Raw genomic sequence first — 24,281 nt, 5'->3', positions numbered from 1 at the left:
GATTATGATGAACTCACAAATGTCAACTCTTTGACATTGATGAAGTGCAACTTTAAGAAGCACGACATTCTGTCAAAATCAAAACTAAGATTTTCAGACTCAAATATAAGAAAAAGCTAAAAGATAAAGGATCTGATATCTATGAAAAGCCTTCGTACCAGCGACACAAAGAACTAAGAAATGTTTCGATTGGCAGATTCCTATCAACGCGTTTCTTTCTTGGTGGGGGGTTATAACTTTCAAATTATCATGCTATTAATTTCGCCATAAACAATGTAAATACACGTTTTTTTTTTATAAGAACGTCGAAAAATTTTGAAGCCTTCCGATGTTCTAAACTTTTTGAGTTTTAAGCCTAAAAATGTTCTTAAAATGTTCTTATTTTCATCATTTTGTGAGCATTTTTGTGCATTTTCCTAAGAAATTGGGTGTTTTCGAGTCCACAAAGCCTTAAAATGTTCTTAACATGTTCTTAGTATTGCGGCAATCGAAGCCTTATGTTCTTATATACTTTGTTCTTATAAAAAAAAAACGTGTAAGAAATCATAGTAGGAATCTCCAGGCTACAGCCCCTACAGCACACCGTGAAAGTCAAATTTCAATTAATAAGTTCAATTTCATAATAAAACATATCAATCTGAGTTAGAGCCACAGCTAGACGGATAGTTTTATCACAAAAAGAATTAGATCTGCAAATCCCCTTTTCCGTAATCAAGACACAAATTAAAAATGTACACTTGCAATCACTGAACCTGAAAAGTTGAAATCGAAATCGATGAAAAGTGTAGTTTATTCTCTGGTAATTTAACACTCAAGTTTCCTGATATTATGATTTTCAGACCGTATTGGATACACAACTTGTATTTTGTGAGTGCAGGAATGCAAACAAGTAAATATGAAAATTATACATGTATAATATCTGAGTTAGTAGTATCAAACAATTTACATCTGCAAAAGTAAAAACGTAAGACGCTTAAGTATAGTTTGTAAAGTTAAGCATTGTCGATTCGGGAATCTTTTTATAATCGGGTAAACAGTCGAGAAAGTGGAATTCATTCCCTGGAATAGATGGGGTTACCATTATAGATAGAAACAGTCGGTATTTTATATGGAGAGTCTTGTAATCTTGAACTTCGAGATGGTCTTGAAATTCTTATCACGGAATCCACAGCCAACCGGCTTAACTATCAAAAAACTGAACGGGACATTGGAAGAAGCGGAGATTCAAACGCGAGTCCTTAGTTTAAGACGCCGGTTCCGTAAACCGCTCGGCCAACGCTCCCTATCACACCTGATTTCGAATTTTCGTCTCGGACATACCCATCACCTCACAGAACTAGTCTTTACCCTCTATCCAAGTTTACTGTATGTTTCAATTTAATCAGCGTCGGCTTCCACGATCAAAAATCGTTTAGGAGGAATGTACGTCATAAAATTAAATAGTGGGCAAAATAAATGAAAATCTCCGACACGTTAAAAGCAAGAAAGACTTTTCCTCATTTAAAAATAGGGAAATTATTCGGGATCTTACCATTAAGGAGTAAGAAAAAACATCGGTGTAGCGAAAAAGCCTCTATATTTATCCTTTTGAGGGATTAGTATATGCTATAAAGCGTAAGGTTGATTTTTGCCGATAATCGGATGATTCACTTCAAATACACAGTTTAAACTTGTTCATCTGGTTGAGTGTTGAAGGGTTGGTTTTCGGGTCTTGTTAATTGATATACCGCGAACCTCTTTTCAAGTACAGAAATAGTACAGCCTACTGTAATAAGATCTTTCCAACCTTGATGACATAATTCACAACTCTTGTACTCAATTCTAGAGTTTAGATATAAGACATATAAGAGAACTTAAGAATCTTAAGAAATCATTAAACCAATAAAATTCACCTGCTATTAAAGAAAAAACACTTTCAAGGGTTACCGGATTTATAAATTGACAATTTACTTTCTTTCTGTGTATTTTAGAATTTCCGGAGTTTAAGTTTGTTCACTTAAACTTGCAGTAGCATATTCTCACCAGAAGCTCAAAAAAAAATCTTTCAGTATGGCTGGCAAAGCAGCCTTGATAAACTTCTCAAAACTTGCGAATTCCTAGCCAACTTTAAAATAACGGAGGAAAATCTGAAAAGTTTCGTCGTTTTTTGTCGAGGGTCTAGAATTCTTTTTTAATTCGGAACATACTTGGGGTTTATCTCTAAATTTTGATTACTTTTCCAATGAATTTACGAATTTACGTATTTTTCCAACCAGGCACAACCAGGATTTTTAGATTATTTTTCAGAGAAGCGGGAGTCTCAGGGAAGGTTGACAAAACTTCGCTCAGGTATAGATTAACAGAGAAAAAACATGAACTGATACGAAAGAAAGTCTTCAATTTTGTCTTAACAAGTTTATAATCTTTGGAAATCTCCAAATTCTGAAAACAACACAATAATGTGAGGAATACTCTTTGACGTGTATGCTGATGCAGTTTGCTCATATGTTTAGTTTGATAGACGAGTGGTGCACTCCACTTGATCAAGTACTGGGCGGAGCTGAGATAAGAAATTCGAATGTGAAAGCCAGATTCAGAACACGTTCATCCAGTTTCCAGTGCTACCAAATGAAACCATAAAAACGCTTTACATCCCAAAATATTTTTGTTTAGGATGCACAAAAATACTTTCTTGTATTGACGTCTTTAGCTAGGTAAATTTATCTTTTTGAAGGAAAAAAATTCAATCCACGCCAATTTTCGTTGAACATTGAACAGAATTGAAAGTAAACATCAATAAAGCGTGACCCTGTATTTTCACGAATTTCCGCAATGCAGTATTAGGATTAATGGATTAAAAGCTTTTGAAGGAACACTGGGTTTATCAAACCAATATGTTAACCCATGTTATTGTTTTGATCAATTCGAATGTGTTTGTTCCAAACTGATTTGAATGAACAAGAGCCCAGAAGACGAACGGTAGAGCAAAGAGAGAAAAAACATTTGATATTTAAAAGCAAAAACTAGGGAAGTTTCTTGATATCTAGATATCTAATGATGATAACTAATGATGTTCGATGCTTAACCCTTTAAGTGCAACGGTCAATTTTTGCTAAGTTTTTTAAAGAAAATCGCTAGTTCAAACTTTAAAGGCTTATATCTCCGGATCTAGAAGGAGTTAGAAGCTCGTTTATAGTCTGTTGGATAGCTTAGAGACTATCCAAGACTCACTTTTGATTTTTTTTTTGCTTGGGCATGAAGCCTAATCCGATTCCAACGAGTTAGACCAAAAATGGCGATTTCTAACTCAAACTGGGCATTACAGGAGGGCTTCACCCTCCTACATAGCCCATGTCTGATATATACGACATTGGCACTTAAAGGGTTAATTATCGTTAGTTGTATGTGCAGGTTGAATTTCCGTGCTCAACTTCTTATTGCAAATTTATGACGCAATTTTAAAAACACATAACTGAATTAAACGATGACGTCAACAAATTTCCGTTAAAGGAAGTGCAAAAATTACCTCCCCACCATCATTCAAAGGTTGAAAAGAGGTCATTTGTTTGATTATTCCATTGCCGAAATGAACAGATTTGGCCATCAAGAAATTAGATCGCCCCTCGTAGCCCATCTCAGCCCAAAAAAAGGCTCCCATAGTCAGAATGTAAAAACTTGACTATTGATATCGATCACCCCTTTGTCACGATGAAGAAAATCCCTTAAAATATCCAAACAAAGGCCAGCAAATCGCACCTCTCTTAAATCCTTCAAATCCAAAGTTATGCTCGCTTCCTGGCTTCATTATTCTTTGTGAAGGTTACCGTATTCTCTTTAGCTGTAAGAGCTCTAAGCAAACCAAACTGAAGTCACTAAGAGTATGAAGCTAAATACGAGTTTGGCATTATGAAGTGCTACAGGGTGAAAGTTACAATAAAATATTCAAGAGATTTGTTGAGAAAATGGTGAAATTCTAGTGACAAGTCTTCAGATATTTGATGACAGTTTTGTTAGGACTTTCACGGACAAAGACTACATTTGGCACCAAGTACAATACGAAAGTCGCAAAGGGAACGAAAGAACACTTTTAGAAACCTCCAAAATTAACTCATTGTCTCAAGATATCGTATTCAGACATTACTCATAAAATAATACAAATCTTCCCAAGATGTTACCGAATTCCCCGCTTTACATGAACGTGAAAGTTCAGGAAATTACTGTTTCGTTTTCAAAAATGATTAATGTTGAGAAATTTATGAAAAATATTTCACATTTGTGGATCTTACTAAAAGGAAGCACGAAAATGAATAAAAAGTTTTGAAAGTCTTGTGTCATACCTTGTGTAAGGTCTCATATTATGAGAAAGAAATAAAAAAACACATATTCAATCCAAGACGTGACGAATAAACGTAGCAGTCTAATCGAATTAAATCTTATCTATTGAGTTAAACGTAATAACGCCCGCCCGCACGTTAGCTTGAAAGAGATCCGTAATCTAAGGTCTGGGTTCGAATGCCAAGAGTAAACAAACGCAACAATCAGACTCTTTTCAATCCGGTAAAGAACTCACACAAAAAACTGGTTTCCTTTCTAGTAAACAGTTCGAGGATAAAAATCTCATTATCATTAAACAAATTTGCGTGCTATTTAAAAAAGTGCATTTTTTGTGATGCTATTTACGTACGGGATATGCAACTATAATTAGGCATCAAATATTTTAGCTTTCCAGTGCCTTGTCTATCCAAGAATCCAAAATAGGGTTTGATAAGATCTGTAAGAGATTAAGCGAGGCGAGCTTTAGTGTTTGGTTATAGAATACTTCTAGCTCGTCATTATTTTAAAGAGAACTGAATCAATAGGTTTTGTATGATATTGTAAGATCGTATTACACAAGATAGTACCATTGCAATAATGTTATGATTTGTTTATGCTTGTTGACAATCATCTCATAACATGATTTGATCACGTGACAGCATTGACATGATATAAATAGTGGTCATGTTGATAAAGATCATCACTTCAAGCTCAACAAGCAACCATTAAACAACTACAGTTTTAAAAAAATTGAAAAACATTTTCTCATCCGTCAAACTATGTCTCTCAGCGCAAAAGACGATATGCGATGCACATTGGTTGCAGACAAATTACGCCGAATCGGGGATGATATGAACAAAAAGATAATGGCGAGTGGATTTTCAGGTGGCTTTTCATCCGGTAAAAAACTCTCATCAAGCAGCGGTGGTTACGGTAAATCCCTTAGTGGAATCAACAAATCCATGAACAAGGGAAAATCGACATCTGTACTCAACTCTCGAAAAGGAACAAGTTTATAACATCTTAACAATTGTTGTTGAAGAAGGTTTTGGTGGAGGGAGGTATTGTGATGAAGATGAGTAGATTATTTGGACCACAAATAAAGTGGAAAGAGCCCATTAAAACATTTGATAGAAATTCTCGCAAAGCAAAGCCCTAATAATTCGTCCGATGATAATACACCGAATTCAAATTTGTACATCATGGTACATTGAACATTTTATCGTTTAAGATAATGTTTTTGAAACACTGAAAGATTCACAAGAAACAACAACGCAACGATGCGGTGTTGGTTATACTGGGTGACGGTCGGTGTTGTTGAAAAATGATTAATTTTAATTATTTTAAAATATGTAAATATTGTTGCAAAAATTGTACATATTTTATTGTAAAAAATATTTTTTTATCAAAAAAATCAAACTATTTTGATATGTAAATATTATATTCAAGTCCTGAGAGTTAATTATTTTGGGGCTTGAAATAAATTATTAGGAATTGTACATATCCGAAAAATTTAGATGTGTCATAATTTTAGGAGGTAGTTATATCATTTTTTTCATTATTTTGAAGATAACATAAAAAAAATCACAAAAATAAAAATCTTATTTCGCTTGTTTATTATTGTTCTAAAGACCTGAATGACAAACATAAGCCGCAAGAAAGAACTAGTATACTTCCTAAACTTTTTTGTTTCTTCAAATATAGCACTCACGAAATAGCACGTAAAACCTCTTATTATGATTTATAACAGTAAATCCTTTTGGCTATGACTTGTAATATGCTGACGTCATCAAAGTTGGATGCAGTTTGAGATGACGAACCTCGTGATATATGTTTATCGAATCTGTAACAATAGATACAGAAACAAATTAATCGGATATTTTACTAGTACTAAAGTAAAAGGATATACACCTTTAGAATTCGAGGTATTCCTTCACAAGGATAGTTTACAATCCTTGTTTACTAGTTATTTATTTACATAAGAAAAACTTGAGACGCTTATGCAGAACATCGATTTCATAAACAACGACTTCTTTATCCTTAACCTCGCACATGAAGCCAAACCACACACCAAAGTTCAAAACTCAACCAACTTCGAAAACCAATTCTCGTAACAAATAATTCTCCATTATCTGAAATCGATTTCTAGACTCTCAAATGAAAGTATTTGGGTCTTTCAAGGGCTCAATGCATTGAATTAAGTGTCACTGGTTACCGTTAAAAAAGTGTTGTCACATGTATTATTGTCATGAACTTAAAGACAGTTGCAAAGCCTCATCCAGTCTCGACGTGAGCATTTAATAGAAAAGACATAGATGAAGAAGTGTGTAAGACTTAAGAAGGTCAAACAGATAAATCAAATCATGAAAATCACCTGATCTTCCAGACAGTCAAAGTTTAAAGTCGAACTCAATAGAAATCCTTATTGAAATAAGTAGCTGCTGATACGACTGGGCTGTTTGCCAACCTTTGAAGTGCAGTACATAACTCGCATAACATTCAACAATACTACTGATAGATTGTACTGTTTATGGACCGTCTTGCAAGAAGTAGCTGACCAACATAATAAACCAGAAAATTTGTTCTCGCAAGGTCACGCATTTAGCAACCATTCAACGAGACCAATACCATTTCCAAATCACCGTAATGTACAAGCAGAAAATAATTGGTTCATACATCATTATACCATTAAGTAATTTAATGGTGGTTTATTCTAATCAGCAAATTAGATAGTATCTAGATGCCAAAGGACCACCACGTTTCTTATGAGAGTTTTTTGGGGTGACGGTATTTGATAGTCAATGGATAGTTCTTGTTTCTTTCTTTGAACATTCAAAATTTTTGAAGCGTTCAGATGTTCTTAACTTTTTGAGTTTTAAACCTTAAAATGTTCTTATTTTTACCATTTTATGAGTATTTTTGTCCATTTTCCTAAGGAATCAGGTGTTTTAAGAGGTCTGCAAAGCATTAAAATGTTCTTAACTTGTTCTTATTATTTTGGTTCCAAAGCCTTATATTCTTATATAGTTTGTTCTTATAAAAAACGTGTAGCTGCATGCTGAACTTTATACAAAAGGTCTGAAGGTCCAAATTTATCAGCATCCTTCTTTACTGATACAAAATCTCATTTTTAGTCATTTCGGTTAAAGACAATTTCAGTGATATGGGCAACATTTCTAGATCAGATTTGACAGATTTGCTGAAAAGGTCTTTTACCGATTCAAGTGAATTAAAGGATCATAAAGCCTGAAAAAAGGAAGGAAAATGGGGTGCTTATTAAGTAAAGCTTGCAACTAATTGTCCTTAATTAGTCTGATTTTATTTTGGAAAAAGTTTGATATTTACTCCAAACCTTGTCACAGTCACGTTTTTTTAGTTCCGCATACATTAATTTGAGGGCCAATAGTGTGGGATCCATCATCATCATCTCAACAATATTTACACAAAGTTGTAATCCGTTAATTTGCAAGTATTTTAAATTGTGTCCCTTTTTTCTCTCGTGTCGGCTTTCTACTCCAGTTTTTAGTTTTCAGTTTCATCACGTAATGTGGCTTCTAAGCAATCAAAAGGAGAAAGGTTTCGGACATCGTTTTACTGATCAAAATGATACATCAAACGTTTCAGCATTATCATTTCTATCCAGGGAAAAGGTTGGAGGGTTTGATGAAAGATTGAAACTGGAGAGAGAATCAACAATACACTCCGAACTTTTTAGGAGATGTTCACTTAAGTCTAGTCGCGACGAAGAAGGAACCAATTCAAACACAAATAGGATTGGCAAATAACTCATCACATGGTCAGAACGTGAAAAAGTTGATGTAGGATATGGCCCGACAAGTTAAAACTCGGCAGTATTCCTTCTCAAATATTCCGTGTTTCGCTAATCTCCGAGCATATTAATATTCCACAATTTAAAAGTCCTTTGAACTTATTATGTTCACAATATTTTGCACTACACGTTTTTTTTATTAGAACACTTAAAATTTGGCTGAGCCTGGATGTGCTTATTCTTTTAGCAATTTTCAGCCTTAAATGTTCTTAAATGCGTTCTTAATTTTTCAGACTACTCTAAATCGACAATATCATGCAAAATAAAGAGCATATAAAATTGGTACAATTTAGACAATATTTGACTCTCGATTTTAGAAAATCCATGCCTAAGTTGGGTTAAAGCTGCTTGAAAAGAAGAAAAATTGTAGTTTCTTGTAATTTTTTTCCAAACTGAGGCTGGGCATGTTCTTACGATGTTCTTAATTTTTCGACGAATTTCAGCCTAAATGTTTTTATAAACTGGGTTCTAATAAAAAAAAAAACGTGTAAATGTCACGTTTGCTAATATTGAATTTCAATTAATGCCGGATTTTAATTGTATAGAGCTAAAGGTCACAGGGAAATATCGTTTTGAATATATTAATTCACCATAAGAGATTAAGTCCGATACAGCTAAAGCGATACACAAATGAAGAATTCCAGTCAAACTAAAATAAACAAGACCTGAGTAAATTGTGTGCCGCAAAAAGGCTTAGATAAAAATCTCACTGCAAACAAAAACCTACAGGTACATCAGAAGTACGAATGTCTAAATATAGAGGATAATTTTTGTGGCCATAAAGTGTATCTCATTTCATTTGATAGCGTAAACAAACTATCTATTTTCATCACATTGTACTGTTTTTGTTGGCACAGAACTCACGTTGGAGATGGAAAAAAGAGATGCGATTAATGCCAAGAGGCGTATGTATACATGTATAGGGAAAATAAAGAAATAACACCACACCTGTTTTCACCAATTTTCATGTTGTTGAGAGCCCATCCAAAATGATTTGTGGTGCCAGTCCAAATATCACACCTCATGGAATCATCCTGATCTTCGTGTAAATGACGTCAAACTTTTTGGGTCGTCATCGTTTTCCTTTCTCTTGCATCGGCTTCTTTTATCTTCTTAATGAAATGGTATGCTTTACAACTCATTTTTTTGCTATGAAAATAAAAAGTTTGGCAAATCAATTTGTTGACAGAAAAGCTTATAAAAGTACAGTTATCAATGAAGTTAGAGGTGAGGGAATTCTTTGCCGAATAGCTTTGTCCTCAAAGAGTTATTGATGAGGTACTAATTTATGATTTTGTCCTGCTTTAAATTAGATACACAAAAAATTAGGGATACGCATACATAGTATAAAGCATAAGGTTGAAAGAACCTTAGTTTCACATAAAAATAAGACCTGAATGGGAATAATCAAAGTGCTGGAACCACTGACCTTGGACCAAGTTACTCAATCCCGATGATCGGAGTTTTTTTGAAATTGGTACCCTAATGGCGGCACTACTCAATAGCGGTGAAACTGCATCGAGAGCGCTAGATCTACTTTTCCTTAAATAATTTTGATGATGTAGCGCCGTTAGACTTTAATTTTTAACATTGCAATGGCTTCTTCTCTGGTACCAATTTCAAAAAAAAACTCCGATCAAAGCGGCTGGAACAGTTAAAACATCAGAGGTTCAATAACTTCAAGAAGGGCACTAGTAGTAAACCTAGCAAACATTTTATTCATTTTGAATGGGTAAGAAAGTTTACACACACAAGTACTGGGTTTGTAAGTTTCTTTTGGAGTAAAAAAACAACAAGAAAATGTTACAAACTTCACTTCAAATTTATCCGACAATGTTGACTATGTTATCGGTGATATATTGGACAAGCATTTGGAAGGAGGACTGAAAATGAGTTTTGAGATATGAAACGATCAACTTGCAAGATAAACTTCTGTACGCTGTGACCAAAGAACCATACAAATCAAAATCCATTTGAAGATCTGCCTTGTTCATTAGGACAGCTTCAAGATCGCGTTTCGTGATTGAAGGGAGATGTTGTGACAGGTACTGAGTTAACTTTTCCAGTTGATATTTCGCCATGGTATACGTGAAAGAGATAATGTAAGCACATACTGGTCCACTACCTGCTGTTAGGATGTCTTCCGTTAAGCCACGCTTAGCGAGCACTTTTGTTCGCTCATTAGTGCGTCTTCCAACAACGATATCAGATAAAACGCAGGTAAGGAACAAACAGCAGATGAGTGTCGAGAGTCTCGCCATCTTCAATGCTTTTACAAGAAAGTTTATAAACTTTCAGATTAAATAGCAATGACACTTACATAAAAAACACAAATTAATAAAAATATTGCAACAGCTTAGCAATCAGCCTATCAAACAAATGCAATAAGATAGGTAAATTATAGCCATTTTAGTTATTTCACTTGAAAAAATAATGATTTACTTGAGCAAATATGGTTCGACGTGACCAGTCGTAAAAAGAGCTTAAATTTGGTATTGAAAACTTTTGCCTACAGAACAAAATTCCTTTGAAAATTATCAAGAACAAACCCATTAAACCTACATAAAAATTTGTAAAAAATATTTTTAATTTTAAAAATTTAAATCCCTTTTATTGAAAAATAAAAAAACCTCGACAAAGATCTTTCATAAAATATAGACTAAGTTGAAAAGTGTAAGGCTCGTTTCTGTCAACTTACATGTTGGCTTTAAAAAAGCTCAAAACACCATCTAAAGCTGATTTGACGTCAGCTGCAATTTTTGGGTCCTTTATATCACCTCTTGAAACCCATCCATGGGTCATGTCAACAAACTCCTTGGCTACAAATTTATCAGCAAACTTCTCCTGTAAAATTGAAAACACTTCACCACCCTGTTTATATGTAGCTAAATCGCCACTTGCAGGGTACAATAATTGTGGACATCTAATTTCCTTGGCTAATGCTTCTGGTGAACTACCAAAGAGGCCAGCTAATTGAACACTTGGATGACAAGATGCTCCACATTTCAATTTTTCATTCGCACACAGATGAAAGACTGATAAAGCACCAGCACAGAATCCTAGACAACCAATCGATTGATCAGCACCTTTCTCTTGTAAATGTGCCATCACTTTATCCACCCTTTCTTTCTGGTAAGGAATCCAAGGAAATCCTTTGAACCAGCTTGATAATGGCTCAGGTTGAATTGGCTTGTCAGCTGGCCAAAAATCACCATCATAAATGTCAGGCAGGATTACATAATAGCCTTCATCAGCAATTTGATCACAAATCTGTTTAGTACGTCCTCCATTATATCCAAAAATATCGTAAAATACGATGATTGATTTACCTCCTTTTCCATTTGTGTAACATTTCAATCCATCTAAATCGATTTCAACACCTTTTGGTTGATATGTTGTTGACAGGGCAGCAGCACTATCAGCCGGACAACATTTTTCTGACATTTTTCTTTATTTTGTTGTTTGTAATGTTTCACTAAAATATAAAGAAAAATATAATTTAATTTCCAAAATTCATCTGAGTGAAGGAGAAGTAGAATGGAGTAACACATTTTTCAATAAATGTGCGCGTTGACATATTTGTCTAACCCGAAATCACTTTTCGGAAGATTTACCCCAATAAGTTCTCAGCAAGGAGCATTAAATTGATAAGTAATTTGCAGTACCACAGACCTTTAGCTGTAGGATGCAGAAAGGTGACGAAATGCTCATAATGAGGCAAAGGTCGATCAAAGTTTGAATTCATTTTAATATGACAGTAACAATACACGGACGCCACGTTATCAGGAATCAAGAATTCATTTATTTACATTCTCAAAAAAATAAGTCTACAAAATAATACAAAAAACTAAATAACACTATAGACATTTTAGCGAGGGAAGAGAACGAAAGTTTACAAAAATGGTATCTCTTTCACTGACGCAGAAGAATCTCAATGGATAGATTATCGATGAATTTCAAAAACATACGAAAAGAGTTTTTTGCAAATTTCCTCAAGTAATACCAAGCAAGTTTGCAAGAGGAACGACGATATCTTCTCCCTAACATGGTATAAAATCCACGTTTACTCAATAAACTGTCCTCCAAATGTCTTTGCTCTTTAGGAAGCAATTGAAATGCTACAAATTTCACTAGACGGTTCAAATCTTTGTGACTCAAAGTTCGAGTGAATCGTAAAATATACGAACATAACGGCTCTGTAGAAGCTGAAAAGATATCTCCGATCAAACCAAGTTTTGCTCCATTCGCTGGAGACTTATTTTTCTCAGAATCCGCCTTTAAAGTTTGGAATAAAACAAGGATATAAAGCACTTTGGTGAGAGTTCGAATCATCTTATGTCTTTATTAGGAAAACAAACAAATACGACAATTTTGAGCACATTTTTTCATTTTAAAAGATGCAACCACATCATTAGACTAAGTAGTATTGTAGTGAATATAATTAAGATAAAAAGCGTTGTCATTAGAAACCAACTTCACTAAAATACAAATAAATTTTTCTATTTACAATAAGTTTTCCTTCTCACTTTTGAAATCAAATTGAAGTCAGGTCAAATAAAATTTTCAAATAAAACATAATAAGGTGTGATAAATGCAAACAATATGTTCAATTCAAAATATTATGCACATCAATATAAAAATAACAATATTAAAATTCATATAATCAACAATGCTCATAAATGTAATAAAGTCCTTCATACTCCTAAAAGAGCCAATAAATTACTTTTAAGGAGGGGAAAATATTATGTGTCAATAACATAGCATCTGACAAAATAATTGTATTCGAAGCTGTCAACTGGAAACTCTTTTTGCAAGGTCGATTTCATGTTGAAAATCATATTCAGTTTAAATCACACCAAAAATATGGAGCCAAACCAAAATCCGGTAAGATCTTCACCAACATCGATTACCCAATAAAAATTACAAGTAATTCTTCTCAGACAACTCTCTCTGAACTTCATCATTATTAACATAAACAGGTAGACCAGCTATAAAAGTGGCTTGAACTCTTAAATCATCCGATAAGAAAATGAAATCTGCTGCAGAGTTGTAATCTAATGTCCCTTTCTCTGTTTCAATACCAAGTAATTGAGCTGGATGTAATGTTGCAGCCTCCAAAGCTTCGACAGTTGTACAGCCTAAAAATGACATTATCAAACCAGTTTAAGGTCAACAATTAACGATAGACAACTTGTAAATCATATCACAAAAAAAGGTTGATATGTAAATCACCCTACCTGCACCTTTCTTGAAATGACGAACACAATTATCCATGCTACATATGCTGAAATAAAATGTGTGAGGAAAATGATAAGAATTCAAAGACACTAAAACCCTATCATGCAGTACCATGAGAGAAATCCGAAGGGAAGAACTATCTTATTCATTTACATAAGTTATTTGTCAGTAATAATTACGAGACTTGCTCAACTAACCTGCCAGCTAGAGTGTTAGTCCCTAAAATGCGAGCATCCTTGTCAAAGATTTCTACATCCATCGTTCCAAGCTTATGAATACCAGGCGGTAAACCCAGGGCTACGATCGCATCAGTCACCAAAACAATCCCTTGAAAAAATGGTTGAAAAATGGTTGAAAGTAATTTTTAAGCTTACGTGAGCAAAATTATAAAACTCTACAAGCTAAAGTTAAAAAAAAGTTTTTTTGGAAAAAAAGCATAGTCAAATACCTTTAGGATGCGTTCGATATGCAATCCTTAGAGATGTTGGATGAGTATGAATGCCATCTGCGATCATACCATAGAAAGCAGATTTGGGAATGAGAGCGCTAGTTAACAATCCAACAATACCAGGATCTCGATGATGGAAAGGTAACATTGCATTGAACAAATGGGTGATAAATGAAGCACCATTCTGAAATGCAGTTTCAGCTTTTACAACGTCAGATACTGAGTGACCTAAGATAGGTTAATGAGAGGCTTTGGGTAAATGTCTGATTGCTGAGAAAGTGTCTGATTGCTGAGAAAGTGTCTGATTGCTGACTAAGTCTCTTTTACAGTCCTAGTTTACAGTCTCTTCTTTTTACATGTTTGAATATCGTTCAATCATCAAATATAGAACAACTTTGACAAACTGAGATTTTGAAAAGGAACTTCTAAGAAAGCATTTCAAATACCTTACCAATGGACACTGATATATTTTTCTTGACAAGTTTTGGTAAAACTTCCATCATTCCAGAAAGTTCAGGAGCGACAGTTATGATAGAGACATCATCTAAAGACCCGTAGACATCTTCGATTGTGGTGAGGCTTTCTACCTCACTTTTGATGTAGTTGATATCGTGAGCGCCCTTCTTCTCTTTACTGATAAAAGGACCTTCTAGATGAGCACCTGAGAAACGAAGAATTTATGGAATCCTGTTCATGTTAGTAAACCTATTGGTACTGGGGAGAAATTTAATGCATAATTTCTGAAATTTAAATGATAATATCCTAATTAACATTGTAAAAAATCTAAAACTTGACAATTTGAAATTTCACTATATGTTAAGGGAGGAATGGAATATGGTATACCTAAGATCTCTGCTCCGTGTTTGCCACCTGACCTTGGTTTTAAATAAGGTAGTACCTAAAGGTTGAAAAAAACTAAACGCATATGAAAAAGATAAGATACCTTAAAATATTGTAAAGCACCCCATGTTGTCCATATTGTCTGACTTATATCAAGCCATGGTAGAGAGTAGAAAGTCATAAAAAGTGGTAACTTGCACCTTCAGTTAGGTTATTGAGAGATGTATAAGTAAAAGTAAAAGGAAAAGAAGTTAATTACTTCTTTTTTTTCAGCCACACGAGAACACGTTCATGATCTTACTTGTTTATAAACTTCAGGTGGTGACGTGACGATTGTTGGACAGTATGAAGTGACACCATGTTGTAAAAGTTCTTTGGAAACCACACTTCTTGCTTCTTCTATACGTGAAACATCCGATGAAAAATCAAAACCAAAACCACCTGAAGAGAAAAATGTCTAGATTGGACTACCCTCTTGCATATTTGAAGCATAATTTTTACAATTATTAATCATGGATATCAATACAAAATTAGTGCTTTGATACAATTTCAAATGATATAAAGACAGTTGTATTAAAACAAATTGGTTATGGAAAGAACTTGAAGTTTAGAACAAAACTCAAAGATTTTAAAGAAAAGTAACTCAGAAAACAAATTCAAAATTTGAATTGTGAAATTCAAAAAGGCATACCATTAATTTGTACGTCAATGAATCCAGGTGATATGATCAAATTTTTGCAATCAATCTTCAAATGAGCAGCTTCCCTTTCGGTATAAAAGACTTTCTCAGGATTGAGAATGATCCCATCTCGAACCCAAAAGTCTTCTTTAATCAATTCACCCTTGTATAAAATTCGACAATTGATAAACTGAATGATTCGACCAGTAAAATCCAAAACCATTTTATGATTATCTCAGTATTTATTTGAACTAAAAAGTCATAAACTAAAAAAGTCGTTGCTTGGCGATGTGGTAACCTTCTCTCACAATTTAGTTTTAACAATTTGACTTCAGATTCAGAGAATGAAATGAAGCAAGGCTCGCAGAGCCTCCAAAGTGCACTTTAAGTGTGACTATAGTGAAATCTACATACACTGGTAATAATCCAGTCACTTTCTAGTCTTGATAACAAATCAGTTTGAATCAAGAAGAAAAATGGTCCAGAAGTCTACTTTTGAAAAATAAGATCCAACAACGGTATCATTATTTAGTTGACAATATAGAAGAAGTCTACTCCAAATGTTGTTTTGTCCATACAACGAAATGTGAGTACCAATGTCTAAATTTTTGACTAAATCTAAAGAATTAGATGTTTGTGAGTGCACTTTATAGTTTTGGTCCCCATTGAAGAATCATATTCTGGTTTACATGTTACTAGATGCTGTTTTAAAGCACTCCTTAGGCTTACCTAAAAGAGGTAATTGTCAGCTGTCAGGGCGCGTTAAAACAACATGAGAGTTTATTTTATATCGAAAACAAAACACACAAACAGTTAGTCACACTAGGAAATCAAGCTTTCAGAAAAACAACATAAGTCATCTACAAGATGTATTTGAAACGATAAGGATGAGAGTTACCATAGCTGTCTACTTCACCTTACAAAAGTGGGAGAGCTCCAAGTCAGAAAAATTTTCTCCGATGATCCAAATTTTCCAAATTGGATTATCGGTAAATCAGGGGAATTTTCCCACGAAACCCAATTTATTGGAAATTTCTTTTGGGAAATCGGCAAATTTTTCTCCCAATTTTTCAAAATCAGGAAATTTTGCAATTCCATTTTTTCAAAACCTGAATCTTTTTTCAGGTAATCGGGAAATTTTTGGGAAAGTGGGAGATGCGGGAGAAAATCCTGAAAATGCAGGAGATTTGGCTGATTTTATTTCCCGTGGGAGAAAACGTTGGTATGCGGGAGTCTCCCGCCCAATGCGGAAGAGTTGACAGCTATGAGTTACCTCAAGTTCAAGATTCATCAAGTTCAAGATCCCAAGACAATTTTTAAACATGAAAACTTGATATAAAACATAATGACAGATTGCTAAACTTGCAGCAGCCAGAATCGACCATCCAAATTTTGTAACTCAATTCTAAAGACAGGGCTTCCGTTTGTTAGGCCTTGTTTATACCCTAAAATAAAAATAATTCTGCACATGTAAATGGGTCAATAATGAGGTCCAAACCAAACCAAACCAAACCAAAATCTTCCTGAAAAAGGCCGGGGTTGGATTTTTTTTTAATTTCAGGGGGTACCTATGATCTCTGGGGGTACTTCCCACCCTCACTTTTGAACATTCTACAGTTACATTAGAAATATATTTGAAAGCTTTAATTTCATGAAATTTTGGGGGTGCCTGAAGATTTACTCAAGTCACTGGGGGTACCTGAAGATTTACTCAAGTCACAGGGGGTACCAATCACAGGGGGTACCTACTAACGTCTGTTGTTTGGGGGTACCTAAAATTCAGGGGGTACCTATTTTCTTAGGGGGTAGTGGGCACCCCCCCCCCTTTTTAAAGGGGGGGGTTTGAGAATTTTACTGAATTTAAAAGAAGGGGGGGCTTGTGAAAATTTTAATTAATTCCCACGTCTCAGATGCAATTAAAGTATAAGGCCCTAGGAATAAAAACACAAAAAAGGCAGACTAAGGAGGCAAGATGAGAAGTTTTTGAAAGTGGTCGAAATACACTGATCTAGGTACCAAAGGATATGATCAACAGAGGAAATAGAATAGAGACATAAGTGTGCAGTAATGGAAACAGTATATTTCGAAACGTAAACAAGAATGCCGAAAATGTATAATAGAACTTGGGATGACATTGGGGATGCATCAAGATATATATATATAACTGAGAGCCTAACCCGTTTTGACGACGGGTGTCCTGTGTAACCCGTTTTTATATATGACGGGGGTCTTACTTAGCCTGTTTTGATGACAGGTGTCGCCTAGCCCCGTTTTGATGACGGAGGTTGATAAGCCCCGTTTTGATGACGGAGACTTATACGCCCCGTATAAGACGGAGGCTAAAAAATAAACAGGGAGGTTGCCCTGGCGAACCTTAACACCGTTGGGACTACAGTGTGCGAACCTAATCCAAATCTAACTGGATCCTTGACCTTAGGGGATGAATCTAAGTAACTGACTACTGACATGCAACGGATACGGAGTAACCCTACACCCCAACGTCACCCAAATCCAAAGAATAACATTAAAAGGAGGGTAAAGAAATTAATCTGAGGAAATTCTAGACACATAATGACATTAGGTAGGTTGCAAATAGTGATGTAAAAATTTTACCTTGGCCAAGTTAGAATTAAACTTAGAAATATCTTGGTCAGAGATTTGAGATACCTAAGAGAGCAATCCCTAGACCGTCTACCCATAATGTGTATCATTGAGTCAAACACACATGCGGAGAGGGCAGCGGAGGCTCCACCCATGCAAAAACTTGAGCTCGAGCAGGGTATGGACTTTCCTTCAAGATATAAGTTTGCCATCCATGAATTTCCATATATTATTGTGAAAAGAAATCTCTACGAAGAAATGTGTCTTAGAAATTGTAGTCTGTAAATTAAAAAAAAAAAAAAGGAGTAGGAAGAGTTATGAACAAAGATATAAAAAAAAACAATTCGGAAAATATGACGGCAACAAAATAGAAAGAGAGAAAATATTCAAAAAGCATCAGCATTAAGAAAATCAGCTAGGAAACTAAATACAATCATGTGGAAAATTGAAGAACTAAATTTGAGTTTTAAGAGAGCTTTAAAAGATCTGAATTTAAGCTGTTGATTCGAGATCTGTACAATGTGATTCAAGTCTCTTGCAGAGATGTGACATGAAACGGGAATAAGACATCCTAATTAAGATTTGGTTTGTAGTGAATGTACGCTGCAAACTAAACTTGGAGATTACGGACGGTTCAAAACATATCATCTGTTAGCCATTAACTTATAATATTTTCATAAATGACCTGAACTTGGTCCTTTGATTATTCAAAAGTATCCATGCTCGAGAAATCTATTGAAATTCATTACTGTCCTTGTCTAGCCACTGACTCTATCAAGTTGAAACAACAATCATTGTTGAGCTACTCAGGAGCCACAAGCATTTAATACAAATTCTGCAAGTATTCGTCTCGAAAGGACAACACTAAAATTTCAAAGTACCATTACAGTTAGGTTGTGATTCCATTTTAGATACTGGATGACTAAGTCATTTTGTGAAGCCCTTTTCTCCGTCAACTCCTATAGCAAAAATAATTTGACTTATCAAGTATTTCCAAAAAACCTGTTTAGCATTTAGTCACAAAACATTTGGCTGCAAATTGGAGCAGTGAACCTGCCAATCAAACTTGTCTTCTTATCCCTTATTATAAAGTTTCAACCCATTGTCCCAAAAGGATAGACACTTCCGATAGTAGTCAACGAATATCGATCAATCAAATTTGACACAACACCATAAAATGATTAATTTCAAAACATTAGCAAAGAATTGATAAATTTATCCTCAATGTCTGGCATTGCTGGTACTACCCTTGCTTAAAAAGGTAAAATGTTGTTACCTCAAATGTAGGATATTAGTTAAATGTTAAGAATAAAAAATTTTTTAAATAAAAACCGATCAGTCCCCAGAACAATGGAAGAAATGATAGTTGGAGAACAGCCTCCTTTTTGACTTGCTGTCGTTTAATCAATAATAAAACAAGGAGAGTTGCAGAAAATGTTTGGGTGATTTTGGAACTGCAAAAAGTTTATGACAACATCTCAAAAATCAAAACACGTGAAAAATGACACATCAATCCAGTCAAAAATCCACTATAACAAGCATTTAATTTGATCTTATTAAAGCAAAAGACGAAAAGGCTATAAAGACGAAAAGCAAAAACTGGATCACTACCCTTATTCTTCAAGTCACAAGTAACAACACCAATTTGTCATTTCAACTTTGAAAAAAGCAGATACGAATATTCAATCGTACCAGGCTTGTATATACCACGTACGTGTCAAAATCAAAACAATCATTAAATCTGACATCTTTCTCAAAGAACTTGTCCCATCATATCAAATCCCAAAACAACTTGACAATCGTTTCATAGCTCATTGACCGGTTAATTTATAACAATTATGAATAAAAAATACATAACCATAACACTGGATAACAGGCCCCTATCCCCAACTCTCAAAAGGCTAAATGAAGCAGCACAACGACCGACAATCACAACTCCAGAAACGATGACAAGTGTCACTCCAGCCACAAATCACTCAGAATGCAGGAAAATCTTTTAAGCCTTGAACAAAATTCTAGTGCCAGAAATTATCTTGATTCAAGACAGACACGACTCCTCAAAACAAAGCAAAGGAACAACAAAAGCCAGAAGAAGCAAACAATCAAGTCAAAGATTGAATTTAAAATGCCACATATTCAGGTGAATACTGATAAACTTGCCGCAATAACTTTACCAGCCTTTTAAGACTAAGATCTAAATCCAGACGAAAAGAGAAATCAATACAAAGATTCATACCGAAAATTAAAGGAAGGGTGGCAGTGAGAGTTGATGGACGTTTTTACTCGTAGCGAGGCTACCATTATTGTTGTTGATCGCTCCTGTGAGGGCGTTTGAGGCGGTAGCGGGTGAAGAGGTTGTAGTTCGTTCGTTATTTGGATGGACGAAGCCAGCTCGCTGGATGCTTTCGAATACTGTTACCAGGATATGGGTTTCATCGCCTACTGAAGAAACTGGCACTGTTGATGGAATTGTAAAGTTTGGGCGAGCCGTTGGATTCAACGCTAGTTGTTGACACGTGTAGCAGATATAGCGGCAACATGGCTGAAATGGTGGTCGTTGTTCGTCGTGTTGTTCGTTATTCAGATGATGAAAGATTGAAGTTGTGATCAATTGAGACTGAGCTGAACTGCGCTGAAAGGGGCTTGACGGTAGGATATATATAGGCGAAGGAAAGAATAACCGGCAGCCGAAATATACTATTTCATAGCCGCCTCGGTGCGGTGGAGGGATGTACTTCATTCGACTTGGAATTAACCTGAGCTAAGGTTTAGCTCCAAATAAAAGGGGTGGCTTGGACATAAAGAGGGGGGTTAATTTTTTAAGGGGGGGCTTGGAAGATTTGGCAATTTGCAAAAGAGTGTTTTCCATTCATTTTTAAATTTCTCAACAATTATTATATTTCCATTCATTTGAATCAAGCAAAATCTCTGTTTCTACAACTCTTGATGGAGTATGTTGCTTTTTCAACCTTTGCAAGACAGCTGCTTTTGTTTTTCCAACACTTATTTCACAAAAGAAAAGGAAACAAGAAGCAAAAGTTATTTAATCATGAAATTCTTTGAAAGGTGTGACTAGAATAATTATATAGTAGAATAGCAGGATAATTATTAAGAAATTTGTGATTATTCTTTTGTTTACAGATTTACCCTCTCTTTTAGTAATAGAAATCAATTAGAAAAGTAAATAAGCAAAAAAGATAGATTTAAAGAGATTTGGACCATTCATTTGAAAGTTGAGATTGAAGACATGCAACATTAATTTTGATTTTAATACCCCCGATTTTGCATGGAGTGAACCCCCCCCCAGAGATTAGGGGGGACCTAATTTTTTTTTTACCATATTCTGGCTGGGGGCTGGCAAAATTGAATTTTTTAGGGGGTACCTATATTGCTGGAGGGACCTACAACTGCATGTGAAAGATCTGGGGGCTAGCTTTGTTTAAAATTGGGAGTAATCTTTTTCTGCTTTCAATCCACAGATTCATTGTTTTAGTCCAACTTTTATATCAAGAAAGTTTTTAAACATCTTTCCCGTTATATTTATTAAAGATTGCTATGTGTATGAGACATCTTTATTTTATCTGTTGATCCTTCTTACCTTAGGTTATTCTACTGGGGGCTGAGAGGTTTTATGTCAGGGGGTACCTAATTTTTAGGGGGGGCTAAATTTTCTGGAGGGACCTAGAACCCCTCTGCATACCATGTTTTGCCAATTTCTTCAAATCCTCCTATGCACCTCCAATACCTCTGCAGTTGAACGTGGGTATACATTCTTGGAAATGAAACAAAAAGAAGAAAACATTTAATTAAGAGAACTTAGAGACACTTTTTTTGTTGGCAACCTTAAAACTGCCAACGAAAAAGGCTGACGATTGTGAGAAAGAAGTTCTTTTAATTGAAAAAAAGCTGAAGATTCAATAATAATCTGGCATCATATGTTTTTACATTATATTATATTTTAGATTTTGGATTCTTTCCAATTAATCTTTAATTTCTAGAACATTGAGTTTTAGAGAAACATAAGAAATCTTGCTTAAAAGTTATATCATACATAATTCTAGAGATTTTCTTATAGTATTTGCCAAAGCTCTTTCTTCCGTTCTTGATTTTAACATATTATCAATAGGATCATTTACATATTTGACTTTTCATATTGACTAGCTAACATTATTGGTATCTTAAATATCTTACTGTATCTGTTAAAAAGTAATTTCTGCCATCAGATTCATATTATTGTATTCTTCATTTTAATAACCTTGGAATATAGTTAGAGATTGTAAGAGTTTGTGCGTAAAAGGTCGAAAAAAAGAGGGGGGTTGAACTTAAACCTGGGAAAAAGAGGGGGGTTGAATAAAAAGAGGGGGGTGCCATTTTTAAGGGGGGAATGATACCCCTCTGCCTACTGGCCGGGGGTACCTAAACCCCTGGTCCATACCATGTTTCAGGGTGTTTACAGATTTTTTTCAGGATTTTCAAGGTATTCTTCAAGGTATTCAAAGTTTTTTTTATTTTTAAGTGGTTTTTCAAGGTTTTTTGGCAAAAAATTTGGTACTTTTCACAGTTTTTTTGATAATCTGTTGGCACAGCTCTCAGATAAGCTTTGTAGACATCGTGAAAAACAAATGTTTGAAGACAAATAAATATCAGAAATAACTTATAGACTTAAAAACGACCTTACTTGCGGCCATACGAACTCGTATAGTGCAGGAAATATTTAGCCAGATTTGAGAAGATTTGGTCAAAAATCTACCCTTATGGTGCATTTTCTTGAAAATTATTGACCATTTTTAAAGACAAAATATGGTTAAATTTTCCAAATTTTACACCTTTTGAGTGCACCTTTTCTCGTATTTGCTCATTTTGACCTATACAGTACCCTTTGGGAAGCTTGGAAAAAGGACCGAAAAAATGAAGAAGGGGGGATTAGAAATTTTCATGAAAAAGGGGGGGGGGGTAGCAAGTAAGGGAAGGGATATTTTAAGAAGGTGGGATTACATATATATATATTGTAGATTGTTTTTAAGCACTGTTATGAAATTCGGTCTTCAAGAAAGGAAGTTTTCTGTTAGAGTAGTCTGAGTCAAAAAAAAGAAAGAAGTTTATTACAGTACAGTATCTCGCTTTCTCTCCCTAAAGATATTTCACATATATTTGTTAGCTATTTTTGTCCAAAATCCTTGGGGGTTAGGCATTTTTAAAGGTTGGGGGGATAGGCATTTTAAAGGTTGGGGGGATGCCAAGAAGGGGGGTCATTTAAGAAGGAGGATCAAACCCCTTTCTGCACTATGATCGAGTACCCTCGGGGTATCCTCCCTTAAGAAATACATTAAATCAGATCCCCTTAGGAAATTCTAAAGAAGTTTTAGTCTGATCTCCCTTTTACGTAATGCAATGACTTTGAAACATCATTGTAAATGCAACTTTGTAGCACTGCAGGCAAACTTTCTTTAAAAAAGCTACCTTTACGTAGGAAGACCCCCCTCTAACTGGCAAACCCCTTTGGAAATTCAAGCCCTTGTCTGAGTTTCATCAAAATCCGAAACTATGAAACTATGATAGAATGTTCATGGATGTCGTAAAAAGACTTATCAAAATAAACGGACAACGTTTTAGAATTTGTATATCTAGCACTATGCAAGATTTTTGTCTAACCACTTTTTTTTGCTCACCTAACAATAACAAGTGATACTTTTATGGACCTACCTGGTTATGCATTTAACACATTTATAATTGATATCTGCGTTACGTGACCATTAAACAATAATTCAGAACACAAATAGTAACGATCTATTAAAATTAGTTGTTTGTCTCTTATAAAAAAAACGTTGAGAAACCAAAATTTCATGCTCTTGAAATATTCTTTCATATTAAAGACTTTGTGAGCAAAAAAAACATCTATCTCATAAAAAATTGAGTTATTTGACTAAGAACATTGATGTATGCTTGTTAATAGTGATTGTTATAGAAAAAAACAAAATTTTGGCCACTACCATTTTGCACCTTTGTACCAAAAATCAAAAAATTCCTATGATTCAATCCCGAGAAAAGTTGGTAACAGACGGACGGAAGGACGGACGGACGAACACAGGTTAATTTCTAGGACCTCCAGGTAGGTCCAAAAACTAAAATGATAAAATTGGTATACTGTACGTTAATAAATGAGAAAAGCCTAGTAATAAAAAATTAGAGCATTTATAATCAAAACCTTTAGGAGTTACTGGAATAACCTGATAGAGCCAATGACAATCGATAGAAAGATGAAAAAACCTGCTATTTAAAGGCTAGTAGAGGGATGGAGATACCTTACTTTGCCATACTAGAGAAGAACCTAGACTCTAGCCACTGCCTTACTC

The 24,281-nt window shown here is 34.8% G+C and overlaps 2 protein-coding genes across 2 annotated transcripts; both read right to left on the bottom strand.

The window, feature by feature from the left end:
- Positions 1–10,816: 10,816 nt before the first annotated feature.
- Positions 10,817–11,566, bottom strand: LOC136807007 (carboxymethylenebutenolidase homolog). Its single transcript, XM_067063584.1, has one exon. The coding sequence runs from the start codon at positions 11,564–11,566 to the stop codon at positions 10,817–10,819; it is 750 nt and encodes a 249-aa protein (XP_066919685.1).
- Positions 11,567–11,901: 335 nt separating this feature from the next.
- LOC136806956 (N-acetylglucosamine-6-phosphate deacetylase-like) lies at positions 11,902–15,815 on the bottom strand. Its single transcript, XM_067063534.1, has 8 exons — positions 15,340–15,815; positions 14,950–15,089; positions 14,652–14,706; positions 14,260–14,469; positions 13,809–14,036; positions 13,558–13,687; positions 13,360–13,406; positions 11,902–13,260 (listed from the first exon to the last, which is right to left on the bottom strand). Exons 1-8 carry the CDS (start codon positions 15,548–15,550, stop codon positions 13,043–13,045), a joined length of 1,239 nt encoding a protein of 412 aa, XP_066919635.1. The 5' UTR covers positions 15,551–15,815; the 3' UTR covers positions 11,902–13,042.
- Positions 15,816–24,281: the final 8,466 nt, after the last annotated feature.

This window comes from Clytia hemisphaerica, unplaced genomic scaffold (genome assembly GCF_902728285.1).
Source record: "Clytia hemisphaerica strain Z4C2 unplaced genomic scaffold, Clytia hemisphaerica genome assembly, whole genome shotgun sequence".
NCBI classification, from domain to species: domain Eukaryota; kingdom Metazoa; phylum Cnidaria; class Hydrozoa; order Leptothecata; family Clytiidae; genus Clytia; species Clytia hemisphaerica.
Note: the sequence above shows the minus strand (reverse complement) of the source record. Positions and strands in the feature narration are given on the sequence as shown.